Below are 20,653 nucleotides of genomic sequence, written 5' to 3'. Positions count from 1 at the left end.
GGTCATCCCCCCCCATCCCCTCCACGTCCCCATCCCCGCGTCCCCAACCCTCACACCGTCTCGCCCTCCGTTTCATCGCTTCTCCTGCGACGGGCAGGAAAACGGGGGGCCCGGGCGACGGCGATGGCCGGTCCCTTCACCACGATCCCCCGGCGTCCGGCTGCGCCCCGAGCCGTGGCCGCGGGAGCCGGTGGAGCCGCGGGACGAGACGCTGCCCGTAGTGGAGCAGCTGCCGGACACCTGCCCTCGGGGCAGGCAGGAGGGTTTGCCGTAGGGGACGGCCTCGTCTGCAAGGCAGGGGACGCGGTCGGGGTTCGGTGGCGACACCCCTGCCCTCCCCAACACCTTCGGCACGTGGCCGGTGGCTCCGGCTTACCGCCGCGGGGTGGGCGATGGGCGACCTTGCGCTCGGCCCCGCTCGGCTCCTGCTCCGGCGAGGGGCCGGGGGTCTCGCCTGGTGGCGGCAGCGGCGGCGGTGGCAGGTCTGCAGCGGAGAGGGAGGAGAGGGCTGAGGTCCCCCGGACACCCCCACCTTGACCCCCCCCCCTTCCCCCCGCCCCACTCACCTCCCGGCTGCTTTTCCCGGCGGTAGCGGCTACATTTGGGCTTCGGGCGACTTTTCGGGGTCTCCCCGCGGGTTTTCCCTGGGGTGAAGGCAGTGTCAGGCCCCCCCCCCAGCCAGCAGCCCCCCTCCCACCCAAAACACCCCCCTCGGGGCTCACCCGTGCCGGGGGGGCGGCGGGTTCGGGGCGGGTGGCCCTCACTGGCGTCCGGACTTGGCGGGGGGCTGGGTACCCGTGAGGGGGTGCCGGCGCCGTGGGGGGGTCTCCTGGCAAAGAGGGGGGGGGGTGTGAAGCCTGGGGGTGGTGGGGAGTGGGGGGGCTCAGTGACCACCACGGTGCTGGCACGACTTCCCTGGTGCTGTGCCGTGCCAGAGCAGGGGGAAGGCATGTGGTGGTGGCACAGCTGGGTGGCAGGGGCACAGCTGGATGGCAGGGGCACAGCTGGGTGGCAGGGGCACAGCTGGATGGCAGGGGCACAGCTGGGCTTGCAAAGGGCAGCCGGGTGAGTGCAGCGACACAGCTGGGCGGAAGGGCCACAGCTGGGCGGAAGGGCCACAGCTGGATCACGGCTGCACAGCTGGGTTGCGATGGCACAGCTGGATAAGAACTGCCCAGCTGGATTGCAAGCGCACAGCTGGGTTGCAGCTGTGCAGCTGGGGCACATCACAGCTGGGTTGCCAGCACTGCTAGTTTGCAGCTGCACAGCTGGATTGCAGCAGCACAGCTGGATTGCAGTGGCACAGCTGGCCCCTGATGCCACAGCTGGATTGCAGTGGCACGCCAGGGTTGCAACGGCACAGCTGGATTGCAGCGGCACCGCTGGATTCTGGAAGAGCCGCACAGCTGGATGGCAAAGCCTCAGCCAGCTCGTGAGGGCGCAGCCACATCACGCCAGCACAGCTGGATTGTCACACCGCAGCCAGCCCACCACGTCATGGATGGATCATGACATCATGGCCAGAGCACGACCTGGACAGCAGGGATGGATGGCGACAACATGGATGGATCATGAAGGGACACCTGGACCATGGTGGGACATCCAGACCCTGATGGAACATCTGGACCCCAGTGGGACATCTGGACCCCGATGGCATGGCTGGACCATGATGGCACAGTCCATCTGGATCATGACAACATGGCTGGATCATGATGGGACATCCAGACTCCAGTGGAACGTCCAGACCCCGATGGGACATCTGGACCCCAATGGCGTGGCCAGACCATGATGGCACACCAGGGCCTGATGGTGACAACATGGCTGGATCGTGGTGGGACACCCAGACTGTGGTGGGACATCCAGACCCTGATGGGACATCCATACCAAGCGAGGCCCATCTCCCCGTCTCCTACCGGTGCAGGCGAGGGCTATCGAAGTCCCGGAGGCGGGGGATGTCCTCGGCGGCGTGAGGCGATGGCGTCAGCGTGGCGGTGGACCGGCAGCCGGAGGAGGCGGCGGGCGAGGACGCGGCGGTGGCACAGGGGACATCCTCGCCGGGGTACCACTCCTGTGTCCCCAACCTGCGGGGTGGGGGCCATGGGGCGGGTGCTGGGACCAGCACGCCCTGGATCCCCCCTCCGGCCCCCACACTCACCCTCCAGCTGCCTCTTCCTCTTCATCCTCCTCCTCCTCCTCCTCCTCCTGGGCGCAGCGGCTGAGCTCGCTGGCCGATGGCGGCGGGGGCAGCAGCTCCATCCAGCTCACCGCCGGCGGTTTCACCACTTGCCCCAGCTTCTTCCCTTTGGCCCCTGCGGCGAGGAAGGATGCCGGGGTGGGGGGGGGAGGATGCTGCGGGGAGGGGACCGTGCCACCGCCACCCCTCTGTGTCGTCGTCCCCCCGCCACCGTCCCACCGCCCTACCATGCTCGGCCCGGCCACGGGGCGCTTGGGGGGCCAGGGCATCCATCGGCAGGGGAACCCCCCCGGCACAGGGGGGGGTCCCGTGCTGCGAGAACGGCCGGGGGAAGGTGCAGAGCTCCTCGGCGCCCGCCTCGATGGTGCTGTACACCGGCCCCTCGCCGGCCCCCGCCCCAAATGGCTCCATCTGGGCGATGTAACGGGTGATGCCGGCTTCTGCAGAGGGCGGCCGGCACCCGTCAGCGTCGGCCGCGACGCCCCCCAACCCGAGCCACCCGTCCCCACGACGAGCCCCTCACCGTTGTAGTATCTCTCGGCGGTCCCCAAGCAGCCGGCGGTACCGGCCACGCCGCTGCCGCGCCACGCGTCCGCCAGCCACGGGTAACCACCGCCGGCGGCCCTGCGAGGAGACGGGGTGAAGGGGTGCCGGGGGTCGGCGATGAGGGTCCCGGGGAGGGGGGAGGGTACCGGGGGGGTTACCTGGGGCTGCCGCGTGCCGGAGCCGGGAAGGCGACTGCGGAAAGAGGTGGGGGTGATGGCAGCGAGGGGCCACGCCGGGTCCCTGCGGCACCTATAGGCTTACCGGCGGGCGTGTAGGCGAAGGATGCTGTAAAGCGAGGGGTGGCAGGTGGGGTGACGGGGGCTGGAGTGGGGTCAGGGGGAGCCCCAGGGGCAGCCCCCCCCCGCCCCGTACCGGCAAAGTGGCTCAGCTCTTTCTTCCTCCGGCGGCGGCCGTAGAGCCAAGCGGCAAAGGCGGCGAGGATGACCCAGCAAGCGCCGCCGACGCCGGCGATGAAGGCCGGCTGCCTGGCCACCTCGGCCAAACGCTCCGCCACGCTGCTCCCACCCGCCGGCCCCGCGTCCCGCTCCGCCGGGGGGTCTGCAGGCGACACGGGGGAGGGGGACGCAGCGGTGCGAGGAGCGGTCCCCAGCGCCAGGGTGACCCCTGCCACCCCCCACCCCCCGGCGCGGCGGTGACGAGGGACTCACCGATGCGAATGGGGACGGGAGCGCTACGGGCTCCCACGCCGGCACCGGTGGCGGCAGCAACTTCAGCGCGGTAAGGGACGCCGGGGACCAGCCCCCGCAGCACCGTCGCCAGCACCGTCCCCTCCACGCTCTGGTTGATGTGGAAGCGGCTCTCGTTGCCCAAGCACCAGATCTGGGGGGGTGGGGGGGGGGATGGACACCCGATGGGGACACTCGCAGGGACGCCGTGACACAGCGTCGTGGGGGATGCAGGGGACACGCCGCCGCCTCGCCGCCGCCAGCCCTTACCCGGTAATCGCGGATGACGCCGTTCTGCTCGGCCGGCGGCGGCGGCTGCCACGAGATGCGGACGCTGGTGCCGTTACCGTCTACGCTGACGGCTCGCGGCGGGGCGCTGGGGGCTACCGGGGAGGGGGGACAGACGCACACGTGGTGTCACCCCCCAGGGCGACCCCGGGACCCCCGCCGCGCCCCACATCCCCGCTCTCACCCGCCTCGGGGGTGCGCAGGGCGCGCACGGCGCTGTCGGGGCCGTGGAGGTGATGGAAGTAGGGTCGGACCTTGACCTCGTAGTCCCGGCCCCGCCGCAGCTCAGTCAGCATGGCCCCCCGCTCCCCCGGCGCCCGCACCGCCCGCGCCTCCTCCCAGTGCCCACCGCGCTGCCGGTACAGCACCCGGTAACCCTCGAGGAAGGGTGCTTGGCGCTCCACCTGCGGACGCAAGGGAGGGGGCAATGGTGGGGGGATGCTCGGCACTGGGAGCCCTGTGCTGGTGGCACGGCACGGCGCGGCACGGCGCGGCGCGGCACGGCACTCACGGTCCAGGCGAGGCGGACGGCGCCCAGCGGCAGCACCACGGGCTCCTGAAGGTGCACGGCCACTTGCGCCAGCTCCCGCTGCACCCGCTCGGGGTCCGGCCCTTGCTGTGTGGGGCTGGCGTCTGCCGAAAACATGAGACGGTGGAGGGGCCGTGCACACCTCCATCGGCACCATCGGGTAGGGATGCACCCAAGGGTGGTGGGTCCGTGAGCAGCCCCACTGGTGTCACCAAGTGAGGATGCACCCAGGGGTGATGGGTCCATGGGCACCTCCTTTGGCATGGCCAAATGAAAATGCACCCAAGGGTGGCAGGTCCATGGGCAGCTCCATTGGTGTCACCAAGTGAGATGCACCCAAGGGTGGTGGGTGCATGGGCCCTTCCATCAACGTCACAAAGCAGGGAAGCACCCAAGGGTGTTTGGTGTGTGGACACCTCCATCAGCATCACCAAGTGAGGATGCACCCAGGGGTGATGGGTCCATGGGCACCTCCTTTGGCATGGCCAAATGAAAATGCACCCAAGGGTGGTGGGTCCATGGGCACCTCCACTGGTGTCACCAAGTGAAGATGCACCCAAGGGTGGTGGGTCCATGGGCACCTCCATTGGTGTCACCAAGTGAAGATGCACCCAAGGGTGGTGGGTCCATGGGCACCTCCACCAGCGTCCCCACGAGTCTCACCTTGGGTGCACACGGGCTCCGAGACACCGCTGGGGTCGCTGAGCCCGTAGGCGTTGACCGCCCGCACCAAGAAGAGATAGACGGTGTCGGGGACGAGGCCGCTCACCGTGTGGGTCTCACCCTCTACGTCGGTTGCCACCGTCTGCCACGGGCCACCTGCCGCCTGGCTGCCGGGGGACAGAGGTGACCCGTGGTGGGGTGGCACCACGACACTGCATCACCCCTGCAGTGGGGTGCATCACGGAGATACCTGAAAGCCTCCACAATGTAGGAGGTGGCATCGGTGGCACCACTGTCCTCCTTCGCTTTCCAGTTCAGGGTGACGCTGGTTTTGGTGACGTTGGTGACCACGGGGGTGGAAGGTGGCCTGGGGAGGACGCCGGGCTTGGGGGATGGTGGGGAGAGGCTGGATCCTTCATCTGTGTGGAGGTGCATGGAGATGTGGGGTGGTTTCGTCCCCGGTGCCATGGTGTCCCCGGTGCAATGACATCCCCGTGACCAACCTTGCACCTCCAGGGAGCCACCCCAGCGTCTCTCGCCTGCCGAGCTGGTGGCCACGCACTCATAGTGCCCGGAGTCTGTCACCTGCGAGGGGAAGAGCTCCTGCCCCATCACCCTGAGCACCCACCAACCCTCGCACCCACCACCCTTTACACCCACCGCCCCTTGCATCCACAGCCCTGAGCACCCATTGCCCTTTGCACCCACCTCTCCGAGCACCCACCACCCAGAGCACCCACCACTCTTTGCACCCACATCCGTGAGCACCCACCACCCATTACACCCACCACCCTTTGCCCCTCTCACCCCTTGCACCCACGTCCCCGAGCACCCACCCCCTCAAGCACCCATCTCCTTTTGCACCACCCCCCTGAGCACCCACCCCCCTGAGCACCCACCCCCCTGAGTTCCCACCCCCCCAAGCACCCATCTCCCTTTGCACTCACCCCCCCCAAGCACACACAGCCCTGAGCACCCACCCCCCCGAGCACCAACCACCCTGAGCACCCACCCTGCTCAGCACCCACCCCCCTGACACTCACCTCCCTTTGCACCCACCCCCCTGGCACCCCCCCCCCCACGCCCCCAGAACCCCTCCTGCCCCCGCAGTGCCACCCATGGGTGCCCACGGGGGTGGGTGCCCTGCGCCCCCGCTCCCGGCCGGCTCACCCGGAGGCCGGTGATCTGGAGGGTGCCGTTCTGCAGCAGGCTGGCGCGGGGCTGGGCACCCACCACCGCGCTCCCGTCCTTCAGCCACCCCACGCTGGCCGGGGGGTCACCGCCCCCCACCCAGCATGGCAACCACGCCGTGGCCCCCGCCGGCAGCACTGTCCGGTTAGCGGGACCCCGACGGATCGCCGGCAGTGGGTGCTCAGCTACGGGCCAAAAAAAACAAAACAAAACAAAACAAAAAAAAAAAAGGGAATTCCTCGGGGCAGGGATCGGTGCCACTCGTGTAACGAACGTGGCCGTTCTCTGCCGACGCGGGACTTACCCTCTGCCACCTCCAGCCGCGCCTTGGCCAGGACGCTGCCGGCCACGCTGATGGCCTGGCACAGGTAGTAGCCGGCGTCGGTGGGCTGCACGTCGGCGATGGTGATGGCGCCGCCGGGGCTGACCGAAAAGCGGCCGGTGGGGTGCGGGGGCTGGCTGGGGAACAGCAGGGTCTGGGGGGGGAGGGAGGGGTGCAGAGGGCGGCTGAGTGCAGGGGGGGCAGGAGGGGGACAAGGGTGGGGTGGGGATGGGGACAGCGATGGAGACGGGGAGGGGATGGGGACGGGGACAGGGGAGGGGATGGAGATGGGATAGGGACAGGAATGGGGACAGGCATGGGGATGGGATGGGATGGGATGGGATGGGATGGGATGGGATGGGATGGGGACAGGGACAGGGAAGGGGATGGAGATGGAGATGGGGATGGAGACAGGGATGGGGACTGGCATGGGCATGGGATGGGGATGGGAATGGGGACGGGAATGGGGACAGGGATGGGGATGGGGACTGGCATGGGCATGGGATGGGGATGGGGATGGGGATGGGGACAGGGACGGGGATGGGGACAGGGAAGGGGATGGGGATGGGGACAGGGATGGGGACAGGGGCAGGGACGGGGGCAGGAATGGGGACACACAGACCTGGCTGCCCTCCTTCTGCCAAAACACGGCGGGCGGTGGGTTGCCCCTGCTCTGGCACTGGAAGGTGACGCTCTGGCCGGCAGTGACGGTCTGGTCACGGGGCCCAGTGACGAGCTGGGGGGGCACTGCCACAGAGAAAAGGGCTTGCCGGCTGCTTCGCTGGCACCCGTGGGTGCCCCCTCAGGGACCCCCCTTACCGTGCACGGTGAGGGTGCCTGACGCCTCCGACCTGCCCACGCTGTTGTCGGCCACGCAGGTGTAGGTGCCCTCGTCCTCTGCCCGCAGCCGGCTGATCCGCAGGGTGTTGTCGGGCAGCACCTCCCACCTGGGGGGACCCCACGAGGCCGCCACACCGGCAGGGTGCCGGGGCACCGGAAGGGCGCAGGGTGCCAAGGGGATGTGGGATGCAGTGAGGATACGGGATGTGATGGGGATTGGGATGTGGTGGGGATTGGGATGTGATGGGCATTGGGATGTTACAGGGATGTGGGATGTGATGGGGATGTGGGATGTGATGGGGATTGGGATGTGATGGGGATTGGGATGTGATGGGGATACGGGATGCGATGGGGATGCAGGATGTGACGAGGCCGGAGGACAGGCATGGGATGCGGTAGGGATAGTCGGTACCACGGGGAAGCGACGGGGAGCAACGAGGCTGCGAGACGCTCCAGGCACACCAGGCCGGCACGTAGCAATGCCACCCGGCTGCACCGCGGCCCCCCCCTCTCCCCTGGCACCCGCCGCGCCAGCCCCCTCACCCACCGCTTACCTTCCCGGCGGCATCTCGCCCTCCTCCTTGCGCCAGCGAGCCGCTGGCCGGGGGTCCCCCACCGCCTCGCAGGGAAACTCTGCCGTGCCCTCCACCAGCACCGCCTGGTTGAGGGGCCTCTTGCCAAATGCCGGGCGCTCTGCGGGGGCGGCCGTCAGTCCCGCCAGGACGGTACCACCCCCCCCCCCCCGACACCCCAAAAATGGCATCCCCACGCACCGAAGACCACCAGCTCGGCCGGCTCGCTGTCCCTCTCCCCCACCACGTTGGTGGCCACGCAGACGTAGACGCCGGCGTCGCTCTTGCGGGCGCTGGCCAACATCAGCTTCCCACCGCGTATCTGCCGGGCAGCCCTACTCAACCGGGGCGGGGGGGCTCAGGACCCCCCACCCCCACCCCTGGTTTTGGGGACACCCCCCGCTCCGTATCCCTCACCGTCAGGCGCTCGTCCTTGTCGCTGAGCCGGGCGCCGTTCTTCTTCCAGGAGACGCTGGGTTCGGGGTGGCCGCGGGGGGGGACGCACTCCAGGACGGCCGGTTCGCCCGCCGCCACCGCCACGTCCCCGGGGGGCTGCCGGAAATCGTCCCGCAGCACTGGGGGGCACGACGTCAGCCCTGCCTCTGCTCCCCCACCCCTTGAGCCAGGGACACCCCCCCCTCCCCTTTTTCCCAGCGTGGCGGTGCTGCGCTTAACGGCGGCAGGACTTGGGTCCGACCCCCCCTGCGCGGGGTGTAACCCCCCAAATTTAGTGTTGTCGTGTCCCCCCCCGACAAGACCTGGTGATTGAGCTAAGCTCACATCTCGGTCTAAGCCCGGTCTGGACTTAAGCCCAGCACCATCCCAGTCCTGGGTCTGACCCTGAGCCTCGGCCGCAGCCCAGCGGAGCCATGTGAGGGGCTGGGGGGGGCACCAGGGGCGTTATTTTCATCTATTGCACTTATTTTCACTTATTTTAATTTATTTTCAATTATTTTCACTTAATTTATTTTCACTTAATTTATTTTCAGTTATTTTCACCTAATTTATTTTCACTTATTTTCAGTTATTTTCCTTTCTTTTCACTTCTTTTCATTTCTTTTCACTTCTTTTCATTTCTTTCAACTTATTTTCCCTCATTTTCATCTATCTTCCCTTACTTCCGCTCATTTTCCCTTACTTTCACTCATTTTCAATTATTCCCCCCCCCCTTTTTTTGTTTCTTTTCATTTCTTTTCACTCCTTTTCATCTATTTTCGCTTGGTTTTACCCCTTTTCACTTACCAGCACTGGGCCTTGGGGCGGGGGGGTTGCAGTCCCTCACCCCCCCACAGCTGGGCTCAGCCGTGACACCAAACCCCCCCCCCCAAAAAAAAATCCCCCCCCCCCCCCCCCCGCCCAGGGACTCACCGGCCACCTCCAGGGTGGCGTTTCGGCTGGTGGCCTCCCCCAGGTAATTCCTGGCCACGCAGACGTAGACCCCCTCGTCGGGCTTCCCCCGCCGGCCGTGGAGGATGCGGAGGAAGAAGAGGGACCCCCCCGGGAGGAGGGTGCGGTGGGAGCGGGGGTCCTCCCGGTCCGTCTCCACGCGCTCCCCGTCTTTGTACCACTCCACCGCCGGGGACGGGCGACCTTCGGCTTTGCAGCTCAGGGTGGCCGGTTCGCCCTTGGAGACCAGGAGATCGGTGGGGTGCTCCACGATACGGGGGGCCGTGTCCTCCAGCTGGGGGTGGGACCCTGCGTGAAAAATTGGGGGGGGGGAGTGGCATTGGGGGGCTGAGCATCCTCCATCGGCTTGGACAGCACTTTCCTGGCACCATCACCTGCGTGGCTTAGTGAGCAGGAGGTGAGATGAAGTGTGGCCGGGTCTCAGCCCAGTGTATCCACCCACCCAGGAGGTGAGATGAAGTGTGGCCGGGTCTCAGCCAGAGTATATTCCTCCCACCCCAGAGTTAAGATGACCAGGAGGTGAGATGAAGTGTGGCCGGGTCTCAGCCCAGTGTATCCACCCACCCAGGAGGTGAGATGAAGTGTGGCCGGGTCTCAGCCCAGTGTATCCACCCACCCAGGAGGTGAGATGAAGTGTGGCCAGGTCTCAGCCCAGTGTATCCCCCCCGCCCAGGAGGTGAGATGAAGTGTGGCCAGGTCTCAGCCCAGTGTATCCACCCACCCAGGAGGTGAGATGAAGTGTGGCTGGGTCTCAGCCCAGTGTATTCTGTTCCACCCCCCCACCACGCAGGGTGGCTGCTGGTGGGGTGGGAGCAGGACTGGGAGGGTGTCAGACCTCGGACCCATAAGGGTGGGGACAGGGGGACAAAGTAACTCCGCCCCCAGTAACACCCCTTTTCTGTCCAGTTTCCAACTGGGCATCCCTGGGGAAATGGGGTTGGAGCTAAATTCCCCCCCAAAAGGTGGTTTTTTCCATCAGCTGCAAGTGGTGATTTTCTGCAGTGGAGCTGGTAGCTCCAGGTTGCAGGAAACACTGAATTTTGAGTTAAAAACCCAATATATTGGGTCTGCGGGGCTGTTCCGGGAAAATCCCCACCGTTAGGGCACGGGAATTAATGGGTGCTCATTAATGGTGGGGTAATTAATGCTCATTAATGCTGGGGTCTAACTGGCTGGGTGTGGGTGGCACGGCCCACCCGTGTCCCCCGTGTCCCCCACGGCTGGCACTGCAGTTCGGGCTGTGGTCACTGAGTGTCACTGCTGTCACGGAGACCGGCTGCGTTGCACACATGTGCACGCACACACAGCTTGCACGCCCATCTGTGTGCGTGCGCGTGCACGCACACGCGTGCAGCTGCGCGTGCGTCAGCGTGTGTTTGCATGCGTGCATGCACTTGCACACGTGCCCATGCAGGTGCACACACGCGCGTGTGCGTTCGCACAGGGGCGTGCATGCACACACTTACACACACAAGCATTCAAACGCGTGTGCAGGGGTGTGTATGCACGCACTTACAGACAGACACACGTGCAGGTGCGTGCACACGCATGTGCGCTGACACACGGGTGTGCATGTATGCACTTATACGCATAGCTACATTGCACACACATGTGCATTCACGCAGGGGCACGTGTGCATGAACTTGCACACAGATGCATTCACGCCTGTGTGCATTCATGCAGGGACATGCATGCACACACGTGTATTTACATAGGGGCGTGTATGCACACACAGATATGCATTTGCACACGCATTTGCACTCGCACACGGGCACGCACATCCGTGCACATCCACACATGAACACAGGTGGGGCGCGCAAGCCTGTGCTTACCCACATCCCTGCGCGCACACGCATGCACACGCATGCACACGCATGCACACGTGCACCTGCACACCCACGTCTCTCCATTTGCACACGCGTGCACACACGCTCCTGCTCCAGCTCCCGAGCGTCGAGGCGGGAGGGACGACAGGCTGCGATTTGGGGCGCCCTGGGTGGGCAGGAGGGGTTGCCATGGGGACAGGATGCGGCTGCCATGGGGACGGGGAGGGATGCTGCGGGGTACCGGGTGCCCTGTGGGGCGGCAGCGGGGTGGGGTGGGCACAGCGGGGGCCGAGGGGGCCGCAGCTGGCCCGGTGACTAATTGGGACGAGCGGGGGGTCAGGCCAGGCCCCCTCCTGTGCCCGGCTGGCTGTGCCAGGCGGGGGGTCCCGTGGGGGTTTGGGGGACCCCCCCTTTGATCAACCACCCAAAGCCAAACAGAGGGGGAAGTTCAGACTAAAAAAGAGGAGAAAAGCTCAAAAAGTGCTTAAAATTCTGACGGATGCCCCCTTGCTCGCCTCCCCGGGACCCACAGCCAGCCCGGGGCTGCCCCCCTCTGCCCCCCGCTCTGTCCCAGCTCGGGGACACGGGGTTGGTGTGGGGACACGGGACTGGTTTGGGAACAGGGGGTGGCTCCCTGTTTGGGCTTTGGGGACACGGGGCTGGTTTGGGGACACGGGGTCAGTCCTGGTTTGGGGTCTAGGGACCAGTTTGGGGACACAGGGTCACTCCCGGTCTGGGGACACAGGGCTGGTCCCAGTTTGGAGTCATGGGGACTGTCTGGGGACACGGGATCACTGCCGGTCCGGGGGTCCAGGGGTCGGTTTGGGATCACAGACCAGTCCCAGAGTGGGGACATGGGGCTGATTTGGGGACACTCGCTGGCTCCCAGTTTGGGGACATGGGGCAGGTCCCAGTGTGGGGACATGGGGACCATTTGGGGACCAGGGGCTGGTCCTGGTGGGGTCCCAGCTCAGGACTGGGGGACCGTGGGCTATTTCCAGCATCTCTGCTGGACCGGGGACCCCGGGACTCCGGGACACTGGGACACTGGGACAGCGGGACACCGGGACAGAGGGACACCGGGACAGTGGGACACTGGGACAGCGGGACACTGGGATGATGGGAGATGGGGACAGCAGGACACTGGGACACGGGGACACCGGGACATGGGGACAGTGGGACCCGGGGACAGCGGGACACGGGGACAGCGGGACCCGGGGACAGCGGGACATGGGGACAGCGGGACACTGGGACTCGGGGCCACGTACCGTTGCCGGGGGTGAGGCCGGGGAGATGGAGCGCGGCGATGGTGCGGTTGATGCCGAGCAGGAGCTGGGAGGAGTTGGAGCCCTCGGCCCCCAGCGAGTCGGCGAACAGGTTCATCTGCAGCAGCGTCTTCAGCAGGTACCGCAGCATCCTGGCCCGGCTTGGCTCGGCTCGGCTTGGCTAGGCTGGGCTCAGCACGGTTCTACCCGGCGCGGCGCGGCTCGGCTCGGCTCGGCTCGGCTCAGCAAGGTCCGACCCAGCACGGCTCAGCTCGGCTCGGCTCGGCTCAGCAAGGTCCGACCCAGCACGGCTCGGCACGGCTGAGCTCGGCTTGGCTCGGCTCGGCTCGGCTCGGCTCCGCACGACCCGGTTGGGCTCCGCACGGTCCGACCCAGCGCGGCTGAACTCGGTTGAGCTCGGCTCAGCCCAGCACGGCTCAGCTGGGCTCGGCTCAGCCCGCGGCACCGCCCCCGGGTCCGGCGGGGAGGGGGGGGGGGGCGCGGCCAGAGCGGGGCGGGGGGGGGGGGGGAGATGGGGGTGTCCCTGCCCCCCCTTTTGGGAAGGGGGATGGGCGGGGAGGGCTCCATGGTGGGAGGGGGATTGGGGTGACTCGGGGGGAGCAGAGGAAAACGGGGGGTCCTGTGTTCCTGTGTTGGGGGGGCAGGAGGAGGAAGGGGTGTGCTGCCCCACCGCGTCCCACAGAACGCGACACCCCACGGGGCTGCCGTCACCCCCCACCCCGGGTCACCCCCCCGTGAACCCCAAAAGGCAGCTCCGCCCCCCACCCCATGGGAAAACGCGGCTGCTTTGGGGGGGGGGGGGGCACGTACCCCACCAGCGGAGGTGGGTCCCGCTTTTGGAGGTGCTGGTACCGCCAGTGGCCTTGAACTTGGGGTGGGGAGGACGAGCCTCAGCCAACGGTGCCGTTGAATTCATAATTAGCAATTAGCTGCTTAATTAATGCGCTGGGGTGGAAGTGTGGAGCAATGCGCTTCCTCCAGTGAGCCCCCCGTTACGGGGGGGGGGGTGTCGTTTTGGGGGGGCTCTTTATTGGGGGGGGTGTTCATTATGGAGGGGTTCATTATGGGGGGCTTCGTTACGGTGGCACTAACGACCTCTTTGGAATAGGGCAAAGGTGGGGGTGACGGGGGGGAAAGGGGGTTTGGGGGTGTGGGGAGCCCCTGGGGGGCTGGATGGGGATGGGGAGGAGAGAGGAGGTGGGGAGGGGAAGGGGCGATGGGGGAGGACGGGGGGGGGGGGTCACATCTGGGGCGCGCTGGGCAGGGTGAGCAGGAGAGGGGGCCTCACATCTGGGTGGGGAGCCTGGCCTTTGCACGCCCGGAGAGGGGGCGGGTGTGCCCCCGGGGCGGTGCACATCTGGAGGGCTCTCAGGGCACAGCTGGGGAGGGGGAGGGCTTTTGGGGGGCACTTCTGGGGCACCAAGGGCCTCTGGGAGGGATCCGGGGGGGTCGGGGGCTCGGGGGGGGGGGGGGCATGTGCGTTTGGGCAAACATCTGGAGGGCTCAGGTCACAGCTGGAGGGGTCCCCAGGGTCACAGCTGTGTGCACACCTGAAGGCGCAGTGCACATCTGGAGACCCGGGCGGTTGGCAGTTACACACACCTGGAGGCACAAGTAGGAGGTAGGCGAGCGCACATCTGGATGCACATCTGGAGAGCTCCCACACCCCCCCGCCCCGGAGCTGCTCTGGGGCCACAGACAGGCGCGTATCCGCACCCCTGCGCACATCTGGGACCGCTCAGCCTCAGCAGCATCCTCGGGGCTCTCCGGATCCCACCGAATCCACCAAATCCCACCGAATCTGCCAGATCCCAGCGCTGCCGGCGACGGCGAAGCTCTATCCCGTCGTCTTGGGGGCGATGCATTATTCATCCATCCATCCATCCGTCCCTCTCTCAGCCAGGCACGGAGAAAGTAAATAAATATTAATTTAATGGGATCACAAAGCTTTTCCGTTTCTCCTTCTGGGGATGCAGCAGGATCCCAGTAGGATCAAACAAAAACCAAAAAAAAAAAAAAAAGGAGAAATAAATTATCCATAAAATAACAGGTTTATCCAACTATTATCCAAATAATTCACCGGGATGGGAACTGAAGGTGATGCTGGACTGTTAAATGCTGGGGTTATTCCCCCTCCCTCTCCTTTTGGGTGTCCCCAAAAAGCCGAGCTGCAGGGACGGGACATCTCCGACCTGGGAATAAGGGATGGAAAGGGATGTGAATTCCCAGAAAGCTTTTGGGCCTCTCTTCATGGAGTACTTGGAAGAGAGGGGACTTTTTAATGGGAATCCTGGAGTCGGTTATTTTGGGGAGCCCCAGGGATCAAAGCAACCTCTGTATTAATCCTGCTACCAGGCCCGTGGCTGCGGTGATGGGCTCCCAGGCATCCGTCACCGACACCTCCTCAGAGACGGCTTGGGATGGGGAAAGGAGACAAAGGAGTCGCTTCATCCCGACGGATAATCCCCCCCCTCTCCCCGGATCATCCCTGTTAATCAGCTGGGCAAACAGGGAGCGCGGGGGCATCGCCTCCTTGTTAGCAGATTTATTACCGCTGCCGGGGCGTTTAATTGCCCTTTTATTCGGCGATTAGCGGCTGTTTGCGCAGGCTTTGCCCAAACCTCTCGCTGCCACGGCCCAAAATCACCCCCCCAAACTTTTGTGGATGGGGGGGGGGGGGAGGCTCCCCCTCCCCCCTTCATTATCCTCATTATTCCTTATTTTCACTAATTCCTGATTCCTCCTTATTTTTCTCAACCTTCCACGGCATCGCCGGGCAGCGTCAGGGTGGGGAAACTGAGGCAGGAAGGATCCGGCAGTAATGACGAGCGACAAGAGATTTGTCTGGGCAAATGAGCGGCTGGGCCCCCCCCCCAACGCCGATGCCGGGGGGGGTTCAATCCTTCGCAGCCCCGTTATTAACATACCCCCCGGGAGCCCCCCCCCCCCCCGAGCTGGGCGGTTTGCCAGAAAATGCGGCTTTTTGAATATTTATAGAGGTTGTGGCGAGGCTCATGGGGCGGGGGGGGGGGGGAAGGAAAAGGGGGGGCTGCCCGGGGGGGTGTCAGTCTGGAGAGGAGCAATGGTGGGGTGCTTGAACGGTTACGGGGGTGCCACTGGGATGCTGTAGGGAATGATGGTGGGATGGTTTTGGGGAGCGTACTGGGATGCTTCAGGGGTGATACTGGGGTGCTTTAGGGGTGGTACTGGGGTGCTTTAAGGAAAGATGCTGGGATGTTTTAGGGGACGTACAGGGATGACACTGGGATGCTTTAGGGAATGACACTGGGATGATCTAGGGAATGATACTGGGATGATTTAAGGGATGACACTGGGGTGCTTTAGGGGACATGGTGGGATGTTTTGGGGGAGCATACTGGGATGCAGTGGGGGATAATGCTAGGATGCTTTAGAGGATGCTGGTGGGATGCTTTAAGGAAAGATGCTGGGACATTTTAGGGGGACGTACTTGGATGCTCTAGGGGATGATGGTAGGACGCTTTAGGGGACAGCGGTGGGGTGCTGTAGGGGACAATGGTGGGGTGCTTTAGGGGGTGATGCTGGGGTGCTTTAGGGGACAATGGTGGGATGTTTTTGGAGACCATACTGGGATGCTTTAGGGGTGATACTGGGGTGCTGTGGGGGATGACACTGGAATCCTTTAGGGGATAATGGTGGGGTGCTTTAAGGAAAGATGCTGGGATGTTCTAGGGGAGCCTGTGGGAATGACACTGGGATGCTTTAGGGAATGATACTGGGATGCTGTAGGGGATGCTGTAGGGGATGATGCTGGGGTGCTTTAGGGAACAACGGTGGGATGGTTTTGGGGAGCATACTGGGATGCTCTAGGGGATGACACTGGGATGTTTTACAGAATGACACTGGGATCCTTTAGGGGATGATGCCAGGATGCGCTGAGGGATAACGCTGGGATGTTTCAGGGGAGTGTACTAGGATGCTGTGACATCTGGGGTGCTTTAGGGGACAACGGTGGGATGGTTTTGGTGAGCATACTGGGATGCTTTACGGGACAACACTGGGAAGCTTTAGGGAATGATGGAGGGTGCTTTGGGGGATGATGCTGGCATGCCCTAAGGAATGATACTGGGATGTTTTCAGGGAGCATACTGGGATGCTATGGGGGATAATGGTGGGATGTTTTAAGGAAAGATGCTGGCATGCTTTAGGGGAGCATACAGGGATGCTCTAGGGGATGTCACTGGCATTATGGGATGATGCTGTAAGGTAGTTAACACCGGAATGTTTTAGGGGATGATGCTGGGATGCAGGGAGGGATGACAGGATGTATTAGGGGATGATAGTGAGACACTTTAGGGGATGACACTGGGATGTGTTAAGTGAGCATACTGGGATACTTCAGAGGATGACGCTGGGATGCTTTAGGGAAAGATAGATACTGGGATGCTTTAGAGATGTTGCCTGGATGTATTAGAAGATGATCCTGGGAAGCTTATGGGGACCATACTGGGAAGCTTTAGGGGATGTCACTGGGATGTTTAGGGGACGATACCAGGATGCGCTAAGGGATAACACTGGGATGTTTCAGAGGAGAGCACTGGGAGCTTTAGGGGATGACGGTGGGATGCTGCAGGGGTTGATGTCAGGATGTTTTAGGGGATGATGCTGGGGTGCTTTAGGGGAGCGTACTGGGATGCTTTAGGGGATGATGGTGGGATGCTGCAGGGGAGCACACTGGGATGCTTTAGGGGATGATACTGGGAGGCTTTGGGGGACCATACTGGGAGGCTTTAAAGGATGATGCCGAGATGCTTTAGGGGATGATGCCAGGATGCACTGAGGGATAACGCTGGGATGCTTTAGGGGATGCCGCTGGCATGCTTGAGCGGATGATGCCGAGATGCTTTAGGTGAGCAGATTGAGATGCTTTAGAGGATGACCCGGGGAAGCTCTGTGGGACGGCGCGGGGTGCCTTAGAGGACGGGTGTCAGGCTGTCTTTCCTCCACGCCTGGCAGACGCAGGAGGCCGGTGGGCTGAGGTCTCCTCGCAGGGTGTCCCAGCCCGCCTCATTACCGCCGTCTTTGGGAAGCCGGAGCCCATGTGTTCTCGAGACGAGCGACTCGGGGTATATTAACATCCCATTTCCACCTCTTTAATACAGAGTTTGTCGAGATCATTTATCAGCCGAGCCTCCCTTCAGGGCCGGGGGAAACAGGGCAGAGCTCGGCAGCTGGGTCACAGCGAGAGGCGAGGGCCGCTCGTCCCCGAAGGAAGCCAACTCCGGGTTTAACAGGTAGTGGCTCATGTGCGAATCGCTAGTTTGGGACCGGCACATCATTGGGAAAGGCTCTATCAAAGCTGGGCTTAATTGGGTGGAAGGCTTGTTTGCATGGCCGCTAATGGGGGATCAGAGGGCCGGGGACCCAGTGCTGACGGCCCTACAAAGGCAAGCAATTACTTGCTTGTCTGCATTATGTATTAACCCATCTGGGGCCGGGATATTGGCTTTGAAAGGGAGACAAAGGCGGAGGCGTGACGATATTCCCCACGCCGAATTAGCCCGCCTGGGTCCCCTTTGTGCGGCGGGCAGGGCAGCTGGATGCGGGATGCGGCTCCTGAGGATGCTGATGGGTACCGGGGCGTGGCAGCAGGGCGCTGCCTCGCTCGGCATCCCTCCGAAATATTGCGTCCCTCCGAAATATCGCACCGAGCGCCTTTTCTCTCCTTTCACCGCAGTTTCCTGCCTGTGGCCACACCTCGCGGTAAAAAACTCGTTAAACCTTTGGCTTTAATTAGCCACCATCACTGTTAATAAGTTTATACTTCTCCATGTTTTGGTGATGGGAGGTTAATTATGAACGAGTCAGTAAATTGCAGTAAACACTAGTCTGTATCTACTGATTTGTCTGCTTGGCTTTTTGGCTAATTGTCTTTACTGGATTGGAAGGTTGGCCCAAGCGAGGCGGCGGGGGAGCACTGGGGAGCAGGGGGGTGTTTTCCCACCGCTGCCCCAAGTTGCTTGTCCCACCCTTCACGCGTCTGGGAGGAGCTGAGGACAGCCATAATTCATTGCACGGGTAAGCCTTGGCTGAGAACAGCCACAACTCATTTCACAGGGTGGTCCTGACTGAGAACAGCCACAATTCGTTGCACAGGTGAGCCCTGACTGAGAGCAGCCACAATTCATTGCACAGGTGAACCCCACCGAGAACAGCCACAACTCATTGCGCAGGGTGATCCCAGCTGAGAACAGCCACAACTCATTGCATGGTTGGGCCCTGGCTGAGAACAGCCACAATTGGTTGCACAGATGAGCCTCACTAAGAACACCCACAACTCATTACACAGGCCAAGTCTGGCTGAGAACAACCACAATTCATTGCAGAGGTGAGCCCCAGCTGCAAACAGCCGCGCTTCATCGCGCGGGTGAGCTTCATTGCGCAAAGCGACCCGCTGTGGCGAGGCTGAGAACGGGCACAACTCTCTACAGGAATGACTCTCGGAGGCGTTTGGCGGGTTGTGGGGGGGGGGGACCCTCGAGCCCCCCGCCACCGTGCCATTAGCAAGCGGTCAAATGGCCCTAATGGGGACGCGGGGCTGCATCGCAATCAGCTGCTCTAGAGAAATAATGAATTTTTCAATCCCTAATTAACCGTTAACCTCATTTGCATTCCTCCCCCGGCTTACAGCGAGCCCCTCTAATTGGGGCCTGATTAGCTGCCGGGCAGGGGCGTTTCCATACGGCTCGGGGACGGGGGGCTCGGGGGTGGGGGGAAGGGGCTGGGGACACCCGGCAGGGCTGGCAGCGGGTGCACCCCACTGGGGACGTGGCGGCGGTGGGCGGGTGCGGACCTTGGGGACCCGCTTTGGGGACACGTGGCAAGGCCGGCAGCGGGTGCAACCCCTTTGGGGACACAGCACGGGGCTGGCAGCGGGGACACCCCTTTGGGGACACCCCGGCAGTGGGGACACCCCCCCCGGGGACAGACACCGGTGACAAAGACCCCACCGTCCCCACGCCCCCCGGTAAGGGGGGGTTAATGCTGCCTTCCCCCCCCCCCCCCCTCCGCCGCCAGCCCCTAATCCCCGTAATTAGAAGGGGATAATTACGGCCCCTGATTGCTCCCGGGCCGCTCTCCTGCCAGATGTGCTGCAGCAGGCAGGGGCAGGCAGGGGCAGGCAGGGGCAGGCAGGGGCAGGCAGGGGCAGGCAGACACCCCCCCCCCCCCCCAACCCTGCCCTTTCTCAACCCCCCCCCCCCCCAACGTGTTTAACCAACACGGCCGTAATTAAAGCGTTTAATTAACGAGCCCCGGCGGGCGATGCCAAAGCTGGGGGGGCCCATAGGACCCCCCTGGGCGGGGGTGAAGAGGGTTGGGGGGTTTTTTTGGGGGGGGGGTGTCAAATCTCAGCGCCGCTCGTTAGTCTCGGCTTAACGAAGAGGCCGGGGCGCAGGTGGGGTGCTGGGCCCCCTCCCCTCCGGTAGCCGCCCCCCGCTCATCACTCAGGACCCCCCCGGTCCCGTTAATGAGGATCCCGGGGGCCGCGGCCACACGCGGGGACCCGGCGGGGGCGTGTGTGTCCCTGCACCCCCAAAGGGGGGGTCAGCACCGATGGGGGGGGCTGGGACACGGGTGGGGGTGCTGAGCCCGGGGGTTGGGGGTGCTCGGTCCCGGGTGGGGGTGCTGAGTCCCGGGTGGGGGTGCCCAGCCCGGGGGTTGGGGGTGCTCAGCCCCGGGGCGCAGGCAGCGCAGGCGGTAACGAAGGGTTGGGGGTGCCTCTGTCCCGGGGGGCTCTGCCCCATAGCCCGCGGGCTGCGTGGGCACCGGGCCTGCGTGGGGTCCCGGGGCCACGCCCACTCCCTGGCCACGCCCACTCCCTGGCCACGCCCACTGCCCGGGGCCTCACCCTACGAGCCGAGCCCCGGCCCCGCCCCGTGCCCCAGCCCTGGCCACGCCCCCTTCTGCTAGAGCCCCGCCCCACCCGAACAGCCCCGCCCGCCTCCTCGATTGACCACGCCCACTTCCGGATGGCCACGCCCCCTCGGAGCGCTCCCACGCCCCTCGTACGGCCACACCCCCTGGCGGCACGCCCCGCCCCCTACCCGCCTGGGACACGCCCCTTCTCGCGAGCCACGCCCTCCACGGCCATGGCCACGCCCCTCTCCTCCAACCGCGCCCCCGGCGGCGGCGGCGGCACGCGCTCCCTCCCTCCTCCCCCCCCCCCCCCCCCCCCCCCACCTCCCGCCGCCGCCGCCGCCACCGCCCCCCGCCTCGGGGCTGCCGGAAGTCCCACCCGCCGGGGGAGCCCCGCGTCACTTCCG

The 20,653-nt window shown here is 64.5% G+C and overlaps 1 protein-coding gene across 1 annotated transcript; it reads right to left on the bottom strand.

Annotated features, from left to right (window-relative positions):
• Positions 1-6: 6 nt before the first annotated feature.
• ROBO3 (roundabout guidance receptor 3) lies at positions 7-12,480 on the bottom strand. Its single transcript, XM_075774338.1, has 26 exons — positions 12,333-12,480; positions 9,200-9,526; positions 8,249-8,406; positions 8,033-8,153; positions 7,814-7,952; positions 7,239-7,366; positions 7,042-7,166; positions 6,402-6,573; positions 6,077-6,282; positions 5,410-5,491; positions 5,157-5,325; positions 4,907-5,073; positions 4,226-4,347; positions 3,899-4,118; positions 3,697-3,809; positions 3,409-3,580; positions 3,113-3,298; positions 2,899-3,025; positions 2,718-2,818; positions 2,422-2,634; positions 2,156-2,309; positions 1,914-2,081; positions 723-829; positions 567-644; positions 377-484; positions 7-287 (listed from the first exon to the last, which is right to left on the bottom strand). The coding sequence occupies exons 1-26, from the start codon at positions 12,478-12,480 to the stop codon at positions 73-75; spliced, it is 4,026 nt and encodes a 1,341-aa protein (XP_075630453.1). The 3' UTR covers positions 7-72.
• Between the last annotated feature and the right edge of the window lie 8,173 nt (positions 12,481-20,653).

Source organism: Balearica regulorum, chromosome 23 (assembly GCF_011004875.1).
Source record: "Balearica regulorum gibbericeps isolate bBalReg1 chromosome 23, bBalReg1.pri, whole genome shotgun sequence".
NCBI classification, from domain to species: Eukaryota; Metazoa; Chordata; class Aves; order Gruiformes; family Gruidae; genus Balearica; species Balearica regulorum.
The sequence above is the reverse complement of the archived record's forward strand: the minus strand, read 5'-3'. Positions and strand labels throughout refer to the sequence as shown.

Excerpts from the sequence above, each read along its gene's own strand:
- ROBO3 (XM_075774338.1), bottom strand. The coding sequence starts at position 12,480 with ATGCTGCGGTACCTGCTGAAGACGCTGCTGCAGATGAACCTGTTCGCC. Across the intron at positions 5,326-5,409 it reads TGGCTCCCTGGAGGTGCAAG|ATGAAGGATCCAGCCTCTCC; the intron begins GTTGGTCACGGG and ends ACCTCCACACAG. Across the intron at positions 3,810-3,898 it reads CCTGCGCACCCCCGAGGCGG|CCCCCAGCGCCCCGCCGCGA; the intron begins GTGAGAGCGGGG and ends CCTCCCCGGTAG.